Below are 14,338 nucleotides of genomic sequence, written 5' to 3'. Positions count from 1 at the left end.
ATACTGCTTATTACTCTCCCCTTTCTCTCCATAGGCTTCTATTGAGATCTGTACCATGACATCTCTGTGACCTGTCCTTCATGTAGTAGCAGGACACAATGCAGCAGATATTTCATAGTCAAAGTCAGGGAGGGAGCAAGAAGAGAGATCAGGAATAAGGCATTTTGTGTGTATAAGACACATTGCAAACTTTCTTAAATTCACTTGTACTATTGAATTTATGCAAAGCTTGTAGAAAAGTTTGTTATTATTTAATATGAAAGATTTTTGCCTGCATAAGTATTATAGGGCTGCAACGATCCGTGAGTATTTTGTAAACCAGGCAAATCTATTGCATTTATAGGGAGGGGGCCTAATACTTATGAACAGTGCTGCACAAAAACAAAGCATCTATACAAAGACAAAGCATCTCAATTACCGCTTTATAAGATGCACCTCAAGATAAGACACACCTAGGTTTTAGAAGAAGAAAATAGGTAAAAGTATTTTGAACCAATTCCTGGACAAGCCCTTTACAAATAATGTCCCATAGTGTGCACAGTATTGGGCCTCAGTGGCGCATTCATGTTTTAAAGGGGTTATCCAGAGAAAATAAAACTTCCCTTCTGGCAGGGGTAGTCAAAACAAAAAAACAAACAAAACATGGCTATACTTACCTTTACTTAGTGGTTCCCATTCTCGTTCCCAGTCTATGATGCTCGCCCTGCTGGATGATGTCACTGTCTTTGGTTTTCTGCACAGGCTACAGTGATTGGCAGAAATCTGGAGATGGTGATGTCATTACTCAGTATTGGCAACAAACTGGAGACTAGATCAGGAGTCACTGTTCTGCAACAAAGTTTGGCTATTGTTACATTTGTTATTCCTGCCACCAGGGAACTTTTAGGCTAAGGCTCCCTATTGCAGAAAAGTAGCTTTTTTGTTCGTTTTTTTTTTTTTTTTTTTTTTTTTAGCCAAAGCCAGGAGTGGATTGAGCAGAAGGTAAGAGTATAAGAACTTCCTATATACTGTATTTCCTATTCTCTTTGTAGCAATTGTTGTCTTTGGCTCAAAAAACTGCAACAAAATCTGCAACAAAAAAGCTGACTTTCCGCAACATGGGGCCTTAGCCTTAGGGTAAGTTCACACGTTCTAATTAAGTGCTGATTTTGTGGAAGAATCCACTTCAGCGCCAATCACATTTGCATTCCAGTTTGTGCATTGTGAAGCAGAAATCGAAGCAGGACAAAAAAATAATAAGCCCCCTGCTCAACCTTGCCATGGATTCTCATCTGAGATTACTAGGCAAGTGAAAACCATGGCGGAAAGCCAAAGCTCTGCTGGAGTGAGCCCGGAGTGCAAAAAGTGGAGAGGAATTTGAGACAGAAGTCCATCTCAAATTCCTCTTCCATTTTCACTGTGTGAATGGGTCCTCGCTTTTTTTTTGCATAACCTCTTTAAAAGTTGTATTTTGAACAGTTATTAGGAAAGTAGAGAGCATATTCCCCGATATGATAGCTTCTTACATGATGCAAATATGATTTATTCCGGTAGAGAACACTGGGCACAGACCATAAATTTACACTTGGCATAAAGCGAATATTAAATAATACAGGAGCTCCAGGTCCTGCAATTGCAGAAACCGCTAAAGGAATTCTGGGCATGTACAATACGAAGACATGTGAATAAAATATGAACGTATCGGGCACATGCATTATGTTTGAGGTTGCCAAGTTTTGGACAATTCAGAATTGAGAATACCAATCATTCTGCCGACTAATGACTATCGGAGAAGACAGTTTTGCATATATGAAACTATTAGATTGTTTTCCTTCTCTTATCTGTTCCTAAATTGTTGTTCTCTTTCTTGTAATTTCACCATCCCTAGTGGATAATTGGCCTTCATTTGTGCAAAGTGGCAACGCTCCAGCTCACAGGTTTAGCCTACTCTAAAGAAGTGCAGCTATTTGGTCAGGAATGACTCGGTAAGTGCTACCCATTGTTTGGTTAATTACTTGTGATGGCCCACGGCGTTCCGTCACCGCAGACTCTTCTCAACACATATAGTCAGCATTAAATTCTTCATAGTCTAAACAGAAATCTAAAAATACAATTGACACAAATCTTCCAGCCAAAAGCTATTCCTCCCAAATTTCTGCATAAACATATACACGCAGCCAAGTTTGATTGCCTTTTTAATGGGGTGGGAGGCAACCCTGGTGGTTTCTTATCTTTATTGAGAACAAAAAGTTTAGGTATGTTGAAATTCAGTAGCCCCTGATCCTTCTCTCCTCCGACATCATCTGTTGGAGGAAAGTCAGGACATCTTCATATACATTAAATCGTTGGCCAGTCCAGCTAAAATTGTCGGGTTTGGCTGACATCATTCTAATAAGTAAGAACATCTTATGTAGCCATATATATAACCTATAACCCATACTTGCTAACTTTTTGAGGCTGCCACCCAAGAAGTCATCTTTTCACATGACCACCCCTTTTACAATACTGACATGAAATGTAGTGGTCACACCCTTATTTTGTGATGTCACTGACAGATGCCCATGTCCCATGTAATCTGACCGGGAGCCTGGCCGATGAAGGAAAACTCTGTTGGGTCCAGCTCATTTTTCCGGGATGCTGGAAGGTCAACTGTTTACGGCAGCTTCGGGGGAGTTGGTAAGTATGATTTAACTTATATCGTGTCTCATCAAACTGAAGATAAGCAAGAAGACATTGCTCATTGGTCAGTCGTTGGGCCCAGACATGGTTATAACGCCCATTTAACTCCGGCCCTATGAGAATCGCATTTATTTATTAGCCTTTCTTATAATATAGATAGGTGAAAAACTTTTAGAATGTATAATGAACCATCCATAGACCTACAAAAATTGTTGAGATATTCACAAAAATTTGGAAATGTGACAGGTAATGCTATAAACCTGAATGATGTCAGCCTTAGGTTTATGGAGATGTCGGTGCTCACATTTGTCATTAAAAGCTAATTTTCTATCGACTAAAAAAATGGTATAAAACACAAAAATATGTGTGTAGCTTAGACTGAATAAGTCTTAGGCCTGTGTATTCCTGACTGTAAATCTCATTTATGAAAATATTACGCTGTGATTTTTAGGACTGAGCTCCTGTGTCCCTCTACGAACAAGTCTAACTAAAAGACCTCAAGAAAGACCATAGCTCTAGTGAGGACACATGTGGCTGTAGGTCTACCTGGGATGTTGTATAGGTGGGGAGCCCTACTACAAATGCTCCCGTTTAACCCAGGAACATCTCAGACCAAGGAATTAAAATTTTTCAAATTTATATTTTCCAGACAAAAATTGTATAAAATAGATGGCTTGTTGTTTACATGTTCTATTACAACCTCAAATTCAGAATACTAAGTGTCTGTTCATACTAGATATAAGCAAATTAAATATATTCTAAGTTTTCCATTTCACTACACCCACCAGTTCTACTATTTTAATTATTGCTAAATAATCCAAAATTGTTTGAGAATCATTTTTTTTTAATTCTACGTTTTGCATCCAAAATGACCAGAATTGAATTTGATAAATTGTAATATCTTCCTAGATGGATATTTAATTAAAATCTCTAAATACAAGAACGTACATCCTAGTAGATGACACATATAGTAGCTTCATTAAGTCTAGAGATCTTTCACAAGTTTTTTTTGGTTCCCTAAAATTGATCCCTGTGACATATTTCACCTTTGTTTCTGGTTCAAGTCAAGAAATTTTCCAAAAAGTCAAACCTACCTTCTTGATCGGTGGTGATGGTGATGGAAGTATATTGTCTAGGAGATAGACTGAGTTCCGAGACCCCATTGACTGCCTCAATATCAAAAGTGTAGTTGACATGAGATAAAAAGTCCAGGATCGTGACCGAGGTGTTAACCAATCCTGAATGTCGAGGAACAAAGCGAATTCCACCACCACAAAGTTCACATTGGCTGGGGTCTGACCCGCATTTCTTGCAAATCACATTGTAGATGAGGTCCTTCCTGCCTCCGGTGTCAAACGGTGGACTCCACTCCAGATACAAAGCTGTTTCATTCAAGTTGAAATTGACATTTCTTGGAGCTGAAGGTGGTTCTGGAAGCCAAAAATAAACAATAGAGAATGTAACAAATTAATACAATCTGGGTGACATCCCACCTTCAAGCTCATTGTTTTGGGCACATACTTTGATTTCCCAGTAGTAGTCTATGAAGCAATCATTTCTCCGATAATCAAGTCTTAGTTAGTAATCAGCCCCCTACTGGGACATCGCAGGCACTGCCAAGAGCACTTACTTCAGACCCTTATGAAATTGCATTTAGCTCAAGAAATCTAATGATTTAATTTAAAATGTGTTAAAAATTCATGTCTCTTTTTAACATCTCATCTATTTTGCAACTGAAAACCAGCCAAGGCAAGCAACACAAAATAAATCCAATACTACAGAGACGGAACATCAAAGGCCCCGTGCAACAGGTGCTTCTTTCTTTACGGTAAACTGCAATCAAGGAAATGTAGCCATTCTCCAGAACATAATAGCGCTCATCCCGAGGAGGATATTTCTGACACAGCTCCGTATGTAAGAGCAGACATGACTCTTTCAGTGCTGCGTGAAGAAATCCAAGATAAAATCCCTTGAAGTCACTAAATTTTCACCGTCCTTCATAAAGGACCTAAGACTGTTACTACTAGGAAAACACTTATGCTCCTAGCCAGATCTTTAATCAAAAGCCAATACTTCTCATGGTTTAAAGGGAACCTGTCAGCATGACAATGCTGTGTAATCTGCAGGCAGCATGTTATAGAGCAGGACAAACGGAGCAGATTGATATATAGTTTTGTAGGAAAAGATTCAGTATAACCTAACATTTATCCACTGATTTCTCAGACTTAGGAGTATTTGAACCTAGTGGGCGGTCCTAACAGTGATTGACAGTTATCTCTGTATGCACAGTCGTAGAGCAGAGGCTGTCAGTCACTATTAGGACCTCCCACTGGATGCAATGACTCCTTCTAAACACAGAAAGAACTGAGAAATAAATGAATAAATAACAAGTTACACTTAATCCTTTCCCATAAAGCTGTAGATTAATTTGTTTAATTCCTCCTGCTTTATAACATGATATCTACAGACAAGACTGACAGGTTCCCTTTAAAGGAGAGACCAGGAATAGGAAACCAGGATGGGTGTAAGCTAGAATGAGTGAAGAGACCAATCAATGGCCTCCGAGGTCACTGGTAAGGAATCAGTGATGACGTCATAAATCTCTGATCATGATTAGAGATGAGCGAGTAGTATTTGATCGAGTAGGTATTCGATCGAATACTACGGTATTCGAAATACTCGTACTCGATCGAGTACCACTCGCTATTCGAATGGAAAAGTTCGATGCAGAACCAGCATTGATTAGCCGAATGCTATACAGTCGGCCAATCAACGCTGGTTCTTCTCCTACCTTTAGAAGTCTTCTCCGTGCAGCTTCCCCGCGGTGTCTTCTGGCTCTGAATTCACTCTGCCAGGCATCGGACCTGGGCAGAGCCGACTGCGTATGCCCGCTTGTAGTGTGGACATGCGCAGTCGGCTCTGCCCAGGCCCGATGCCTGGCAGAGTGAATTTAGAGCCGGAAGACGCTGTGGGGACGCTGCACGGAGAAGACTTCTCGGAGGATCCAGCCCGACCCTCACTCGTGGACTTGGTAAGTGTAATTTGATCGAACGTTGCCTACCCCTGAAACGAGCATTTTCCCCCCATAGGCTATAATGGGGTTCGATATTTGATTCGAGTAGTCGAATATTGAGGGGCTACTCAAAACGAATATTGAATCTCAAACATTTTACTGTTCGCTCATCTCTAATCATGATAGGTTGATCCAAATAGCAGATCAGGCATGCTTCTAGTTTCTGTATTATACAGTACAAGGAGCTGGAAGCAGATAGCTCTCTGCACTGTACAGTATACTGGTCAAGCACTGTGCAGTCCTGATTCTATTGAATTCAGTGGGAGCAGAGCTGTAGTTCCTAGCATATGACCACTATATAGTATATGGAGCTATCTGCTTCAAGCTCTGTGCACTGTATAGTATAGTGTTACTAGTTGGGGGTCTGTTCCTACACAGTCTGACAGTGTCCAATCAATGCTGCCAATGTTAGACTCTGTAAGGGCACAACAAGGGTAAAAGTAACACCCATTTGTCAATTTATGCGTTAATATTCAGGAGGAATAGTAGGAACCGCATAATGTAGAATTATGAGATAAGATAATCAGGAATGATTTCAATGTAAATATAAGGTGACAGATCCTCTATAGGGGGAAATTACGGCCTGTGCTCTCTACAAGATTTCTCGTAGACAGGAAGATAGAAATACAGTTTGGACAGAGAGAAGAGTTTTACTTTTAGTTTACTTTTGTTCTTTATTTGTTGGTTTAGTGTGAACTAGCCCACACGTTCCCACCTCCATGTTACTATAAAAATAAGCTCCAAATAGACGGAGAATAGGAGAAAATTATTAGGCAGTGTGCGCACTGCATCTGTACCCTGCATTTAGCACAGATATATGTAAAAGCCCCTGGTATACATGTCAGACGTCTCTATAGGACGTCATGTGACATAGGCCTCAGTCAGTTTTTTTAAATAAATATTGGTATTATTTTAATTGTATAGGAAAGTGCAATTAACATCTATACAGTGAGTTCCTGCAGAAAATAAAGTATATAGTCTATTAACATTGCAGACCCATAGGGGACATACAATGTGCCACTGTAGCATATTGTAGAGTCTTCTATATACAGTATGGTATACATTGCTGAGTCTGCAGAGCCCGTTCCGTTCTCTCTGTCCATCCCATTGCTTTCCCAGACTGTAGGATCTGTACTTCATTCCCTACCTGTAGGGAGCACTGTCTCTGTAAGAAGCTGTAAACCATGCAGACTGATCCAAGACAGGAAGATAACTGATCAAAAGTGAACCTAGATCACGTCAAGGTGTTTCCTGTCCCGTTTACCTGTGTATGAAACTTGTTACCTGATCCTAATCTTGCCCTGACATATTGCTTGATATACCATATTGCACAAACTCTGCCTGACCTGACCTTAAGTTGTGCTTTGTCTGTCCCCTGGACTTGCCAACTAACACTGGGACTACTAGCGACTTGGTAGTTTCCTGCAAGAAAGTCCAGATCTCTGTACAGGGGTTAATACCAGGGAATCCACTAAGGAGCCCAGTAGCTTGGGTCGCACCAGGGCTCAGGAGCCTTAGGGGGCCCATAAGCACTGGCATCAGTATTAAGATTGCAGCTTCCATCTGGCCCATAACCCCAGGAGACTCACAGATTACCCGCACCACACTTAAAGAGGATTAACCTCCTTAGCACCCGTAACCATCACTATCAAGAATTTGTAGGGATGAGGTAGAGAACCCGGACAAAAGGTTGCTCCCAGGCCCACATGACTTTAGTTACGCCACTGCTTTTTGTCTCTACTTGAACCCTACAAATTGTACAGTACTGCGGAATATGATGGCGATATATAAATGAAATGTATTATTATTATTATTAAGTTAAAAATATGCAAATCTATTCTCCAGGATGTAATTAGGAGAACAGTGCACTCTGTATGGCGCCCTCTAGAGGGCAGCATCCTTAACATCATGCATGACTCAGTTAAAAAGTCTATTTAATCATGATGCGGATTTAATTGCCAAATCAGTATTTCTATTCCAAAAGGAATAGATTCTGAGGTAGACAGCGCTGTTGCTGTTGCTAAGTTGTCAATTGAAGAACATCTAGAGTTGGACACCAATGAGCTGTAGCGGCGCTCCCTGAGCCTGCGCAATGTGATGTCACATTCAAATGAATGGAGTTCAACAGCAATATCAAGCACAGCTACTGTACATGTATGGCACTGCGCTCACCTGAACACTGTGGTCACTGCACACAGCTTGATCAGCCACCAATCTGATACAGATGATCCTAAGGATAGGTCATCCATTGATAAACCAAGGTGACCCCTTTCATATACTGACCCATGAATATAGAATATTAGGGAGGGTTCACATGGTGTAACTTGCCGCATGATGTGGCACGTCTACGCCGCGGGACCCTTTGTGGGCCGTACACGCTCCCATTAATTTCAATGGGAGCGGGGATCGTATGCGCCACGCTAGTTTGCGGCCGTGATTTTGCAAACTAGCGCGGCGCATACGATACGATTCCCGCTCCCATTGAAATCAATGGTGTACGGCCCGCAAAGGTTCCCGCGGCGTAGACGTGCCACATCACGCGGCAAGTTACACCATGTGAACCCTCCCTTAGAATGATTATTTAACATATTTGACAGAATGCTGCATTTTTCCGTTTACAGGATTATATAAGAAAAATTGAAAGTCTTGGGATTTACCTTTAACTCACATAAAGTTAAATTCTTAAGTCTCCGCTTACGATCCTTCCGCTAACATCAGCATTTGCCACTCTATTAAGATGATAGCATTGCGGTTATTTGCTCCGTAAAGCCACAATATTTCAGCAGATGCCGCCACTGCTGTTATTATGTACACCCATGTACGGTAATAAGTCTTTCTCAATTCCGTTCATGCATAGAACAATTCAAGGTGATAAAGGAACCTTGTCATGCTAAAACTTCAATTCCAGGCTGCTAAGTGATAATCAAGGAGATCTGCATCCATCGTATACATGTCGCCAGCGTTGCGCACGCCGTGTGGTCTTTATCCAAGCCTTTAATACTATAAGAGATGCTGGAAATGTATTTACTGTGATTTGTTCATGGCTTCTTTGTAGAGATAGGCCTGGGGATGGACAGATCTGCCTGCGCTATTGAAACATTGTTTTATCTATTTAGGAATTGCATGCCATATTATATTATTACAGCTGTGTTTCCTAGGCGGTGTCCTGCATTGGAATGAGTGGATACCCCAAGGGGTGGAATCCACTGCACAAGTAGGCATTCCGGATTCACACGGAGAATATGGCGCCGCAAAATCAGTGCCCTGAACCTGCCTCCCATTGTATTCAAATGGAGGTAGAGGACAAAGCAGGAAATTGAAAAAATCGTGCTGCGGGTTCTGTGGTTGTTCACCCACAGAACCCATGGCATGAGCCACACATTCATCAAGTGAAAGCCACGGTGGGAGAGGAATGGAGAGGAATCGGAGTCCACCTTAGTTTTTCTTCCTTTCCTGCCGTCTGAATGGGCCCTTCTTACTGTAGTAATCCCTTCTTTATCCTTAGTAGCACAGGAAGGCACTATAGTATGGCTATAAATACACTAAAGTCTGGGTGTCCTTAGAGGGGTTGTCTAGGATAAAAAAAAAATTATACTGGTCCGGCACCAGCTTGACCCATGTGACATCACTATAAAGGCTGAAGACAGCATTGAGTTGTGCTGGAGAGCTGAGTAACATTGGTTTTTATGTTTACTCACCTCCCCATGGCCTCCGATCATTATACTTTACTATAATAATATCAGTATTTATTGGGATTAACCCTACAAAAACACTTGCCGTAGGCGTTAGCCTTACTTGCCGATCCCTGTTCTTGCTCACAGCTGTCTCTGTTAACCCTTCTTCCCTCCAGGGGGCACCTGCGAAATGATATGGAATGAATGGGGTGCCCTTGACGGCAGAAGGAGAAACAGACATCCAAGAGTAGGAACGGGAATCGGTAAGTAAATAGGGATTACTCCAGCAGGTAACAGCCTATTAAATAAAAAGTCATGGGTCCTGTGGTAGCCACTACGGCTACTATGGCGGATCTTACGCCACTGGACCTGCACTATGTTCATGAGAGTGGACCATCTGTAATGCATCAACTTGCACACTCGGTTTTGTGCAAATTTTATCATGTATGTCAAATTGTTCAGCACTTCAGCCGTATTATTTCTACTACATCTAATGACACACTGAAATGAGTGAAGCAACACAATTTATTGTTGTTTATCCAGTGGAAATTAGACGTGCGAGATAAAATTAATTCATTAATTAAATCCAATATAATAATTAGCAACTTAGAGGAATGCAAAATTAAAAGTGTTGATTAAGTAATTATTCAGTGCACCAAATGCCAGCAAGTCATTTATCTGAAATAATTCCAGTATGTAGCAAAGATGAGTAAACCAGAGAGAAATCTCTATCACAAATGGAATATCCAAAATGTTAAAGCGACACTCCGAGTCAAAATGAATGGATGATAGCACTTGAAAAGTGGAGAGGGGACAGTTGCACCCAGGCTGGGCCTAAGAGCCTTAGGGGAGCCTATAAGGTGTCTATTCCCAATACAAGGAGACAGTACTATAAGTGATATATTATAGTTGTAGGGCTTGGTAGCAGATTTTGCATTTAGTTTCATGTTATGCCTCAAATGTATAGTTAAAGGGATTGTCTTGGATATCAGATTTTAGGATAGGCCATAAATATCTGATTGGTGCTGGCCTGTACAGGGTCGCTTCCAGTTCCCACACTAAACACAACACAAGGCCAGAACCACAAAGTTTTGTTTCCTATATAATGGCTGAGCAGAGACACAACAGCCCCTTTGGATTCAGTCCTGGAAGCAGCCCCATACAGCTGATCGGTGGGGGAGTTGGCTGTTATCCCCATCATCAGAGATTTATAGCCCAAAGGCAATCAAATCTGAAATCCTAGACAATCCCTTTAATGGGGTGTTCTGGACTTATATGATTGATTCTTAGAGATGAGCGAGTAATACTACAGTATTCGAAATACTCGTACTCGATCGAGTACCACTCGCTGTTCGAATGTAAAAGTTCGATGCAGAACCAGCATTGATTGGCCGAATGCTATATAGTCGGCCAATCAACGCTGGTTCTTCTCCCACCTTTAGGGCTAGTTCACACGTAGGCAAAGGGGTGGATTTTGACAGCGGATTTCGCTTCAAAATCCGCCCCTTTACAATGGTGGTCTATGTAGACCACCGGGCTTTTTTTTCCCGCTTTTTTTTGACCCTTAGAAGTCTTCTCCGTGCAGCTTCTCCTTGTAGTGCGGGCATACGCAGTCGGCTCTGCCCAGGCCCAATGCCTGGCAGAGTGAATGAAGAGCCGTAAGACGCCGCGGGGACGCTGCAAGGAGAAGACTGCTCGGAGGATCCAGCCCGACCCTCACTCGTGGACTTGGTAAGTATAATTTGATTGAACGTTGCCTACCCCTGAAACGAGCATTTTCCCCCATAGACTATAATAGGGTTCGATATTCGATTCCAGTAGTCGAATATTGAGGGGCTACTCGAAACGAATATCGAACCTCGAACATTTTACTGTTCGCTCATCTCTATTGATTATCCTTTGGACGGGTAACCGATAGCAGACACAAAACATGGGGGACCCCATGGTGCTCTATGGGTGCCACCTCCGCATATGACATCATGTTCGTCGGTCACATGGCCTGTGTGTAGTTACAGTAAAAGATGGTGACCTGAGAGTGCTGCCTAATCTTTGTATCCCTAGATCTGCAACCATGACTGGTGGTCTCACCATTATGATAGACTGTAAGAGCAGTAAGACTATGGCGCTCTCCGCCATGGTGGATTCACGAAAGGTCTGGATGTATTTTCTTAAAGAAATCACCAGTCATCCAGGGTCTGGATAAACACCGCCAGATTATACATTGGACTCGATGGACTTTTCCATTATTCAGCCGAGCCGTGTGTCCTGCGACTATACTTTAAGAAAACTGCACATGCAGTAGAAGTATAAAAAATAGCAAGTAAAGGATTGATCCTAAAACATTGTGTACTTGTTTATTCAGCTCATGATGAAAAAGGACGTACAAATTGAATTCCTGACTGTAATATCTGTTTCTTGGCAGCTAACACCTTACTTTGTCCAACAGAAATGTCAAAATCTTTGCTCTCCTGTAGATGAAACCTATATAATGATATTTCCAGATGTTTATATTATGCTGTCTTGTTTCTGGTGAACAAAACATCGATTATCTAAGTCTCTGTATGACAGGCCACGGTCACCGGCACCGAGAGGATTTTTCATCAAGAATGTAATAGCAGGGTTGTGCTGGATACAAGAATACAGAAAACTATTGTAATGTTCTAAAATATCATTCTAAATCTTATTCCAGCAGAGGAATTTCTTATGAGTACATCTTTAATCTTCTAGCCCTGATATGGGGAACTTTCCATAAATAGTGTCTAAGTAGCATATCTTATATTGCTGTAAGACTAGAAGCTGGTCAGCGGGTGTGCTGCTGTTGGGGCCCAGTATGCAAATTAGGATCACGGAGCACTGGGGGTGCTGTGGTCTGCTACACGAACAACCATTTTCAGGTGATCTGCTACACAAGCAGCCATATTCCAGTGGTCTGCTACACAAACACTTGTGTAGCAGACCACCAGAAAACGGCCACTCGCGCATGCGTAGTCGATCCTAATTTGCTTAAGATAAGAAACGGAAATTTTGGAGAAATGGCTGGGAGAAGCAAAGAATGAAAGGAAGAATGAAAGAATGATAGACTCCCTTTAAATGGTTTGTAAGTTAACAAAATAAGGTGAACAAAATCCGTCCTTTGGAGAAGGAGTCCTGGAAGTGATAATATGGTCCTCACACAGCCCTGATCTCAACATCATCCAGTCTGTCTTAGATTACATGATGAAACAGAAGGATTGGAGCAAACCTACATCCACAGAAGATCTGTGCTTAGTTCTCCAAGATGGCGGGAAAAACCTCCCTGCATAGTTCCTTCAAGAATGGTCTGCAAGTTACCGAGAAGAACTGATGGAAGACAAAGATCACAACAAATATTGATGTAATTTACACTACGTTCACACCTGCATTTGGGTTTTCATTAAGGTTGAGCGATAGGGATCGGAAAAGATCAGATTCCTATTGGCGATCAAGTAAATTTCACGATCGCGATCGGCTGGAAAATGATCAGAAATCGGATTTTAAAATCGATCCTGAAATCTCAAGATCGGCTCTACCCTAGTTTTCATTTGTTGGGTCCGCAAATGGAAACCTAATCTGCTTAAAAGCACTTACCCATGGAGACCTGCGGATGGACCCCATAAGCGAGAATAAGGTCCACCAGGTTTCCGCCCAGTCTCCACCTGTTTGCAAGATTTTTCTCTCTGCTGTTTTAAGCAGATTCTGGGACAGATACCCCAAACGGAATCCAAGTGCTGGTGGGAACCTAGCGTCAGATTTTTTTTTTTTTATGTTCATGCACTTCATTAAGTTAATTGACATAAATAAACGATTAACTCTTCTATTTTTTTAATGATTTCTTACATTTTTTCCACCTGTCTACAACTTTTGTCAGAGTCCTGTATCCATTATAAGATAGACGTTCCACTTGTAGAACAGTTCTCCTGTTAGTCAGCACACCACGCAGCAGGTACGTTTCCCTCCAATATCTGCTTTTTGAGTTAGTTACCCACAGCCTGTAATTTTTTAAAGCTTCAATATGAATAATGAATAGTTACTGTACAATAAAAACCCCAGAGGACCATCTAGTCCATTCCTTCTATTTATTCATTTAATAACTATGCACCGATTAACGCCGAATATCAAGTTCTTTAAATAAGTAGAATATTATCAATTACACTGTGGGACCTCTGAGAAAAAAAGGACACTTAACCGCAATGCCGAAAAAAAAAAAAAATCTACCCTCTTTACTGAAGGGCCCTTATGCCAATTTGCATGACGATTAAATAGCTTTTTAATTGCCATTAAATTATGCTGGCTAAACTGTGATTTCATGCAAATATTAAGCTGTAATGACATCCAGTGAATCATTTAGTAAGATTTAGAACTTGGAACAAAGAGGGACAATTAATTCTAATCCTCAGATTTAACAATATAATGTGTCACCGGGCTGTTTATGAATATGGCCTGATTGCTTTGTTATCATTTATGAATTATGCACACATGAAGATCCGCATAGAAGAAGCCCGGTTCCCCTAACCCATGCGCAGACGCATTTCTAGAAAGCCTCCTGTGATTTCTCGGGCGCTGCATTCTTTGTAGTATTAGATCTTACAGATCCTCATCAATCATCTAATATCCGTCCCGTAGTTAATTAGATAACAGGTTTTCTATTTGACTTTGAAGCTTCCACGTATGGCGCTGTCATTTCTTAAATTCCCGATTATCGTTCTTTTATCAACTAGGTTAGAGAAATGTAAGAAGTATCATAATAATTCTGTCGGCTTCGGAAGGAAGCACGCTCAAAATGATATGCTAATGTTTTTTGGAAGTGTGATGAGCTCAAGGTATTTGAAAAGAAAATAATTAGAGATGAGCGAACAGTAAAATGTTCGAGATTCGATATTCGTTTCGAGTAGCCCCTCAATATTCGACTACTCGA

The 14,338-nt window shown here is 41.2% G+C and overlaps 1 protein-coding gene across 1 annotated transcript in view; it reads right to left on the bottom strand.

The window, feature by feature from the left end:
- Positions 1 to 14,338, bottom strand: part of EPHA6 (EPH receptor A6) — a 675,722-nt gene that overhangs the window by 326,531 nt on the left and 334,853 nt on the right. The window contains exon 5 of the mRNA XM_075263563.1: positions 3,753 to 4,088. Coding sequence (XP_075119664.1) covers positions 3,753 to 4,088 — 336 coding nt within the window. The remainder of the gene's footprint in view (positions 1 to 3,752; positions 4,089 to 14,338) is intronic.

The sequence above is a fragment of the Leptodactylus fuscus genome, chromosome 2, assembly GCF_031893055.1.
Source record: "Leptodactylus fuscus isolate aLepFus1 chromosome 2, aLepFus1.hap2, whole genome shotgun sequence".
NCBI classification, from domain to species: Eukaryota; Metazoa; Chordata; class Amphibia; order Anura; family Leptodactylidae; genus Leptodactylus; species Leptodactylus fuscus.
Note: the sequence above shows the minus strand (reverse complement) of the source record. Positions and strands in the feature narration are given on the sequence as shown.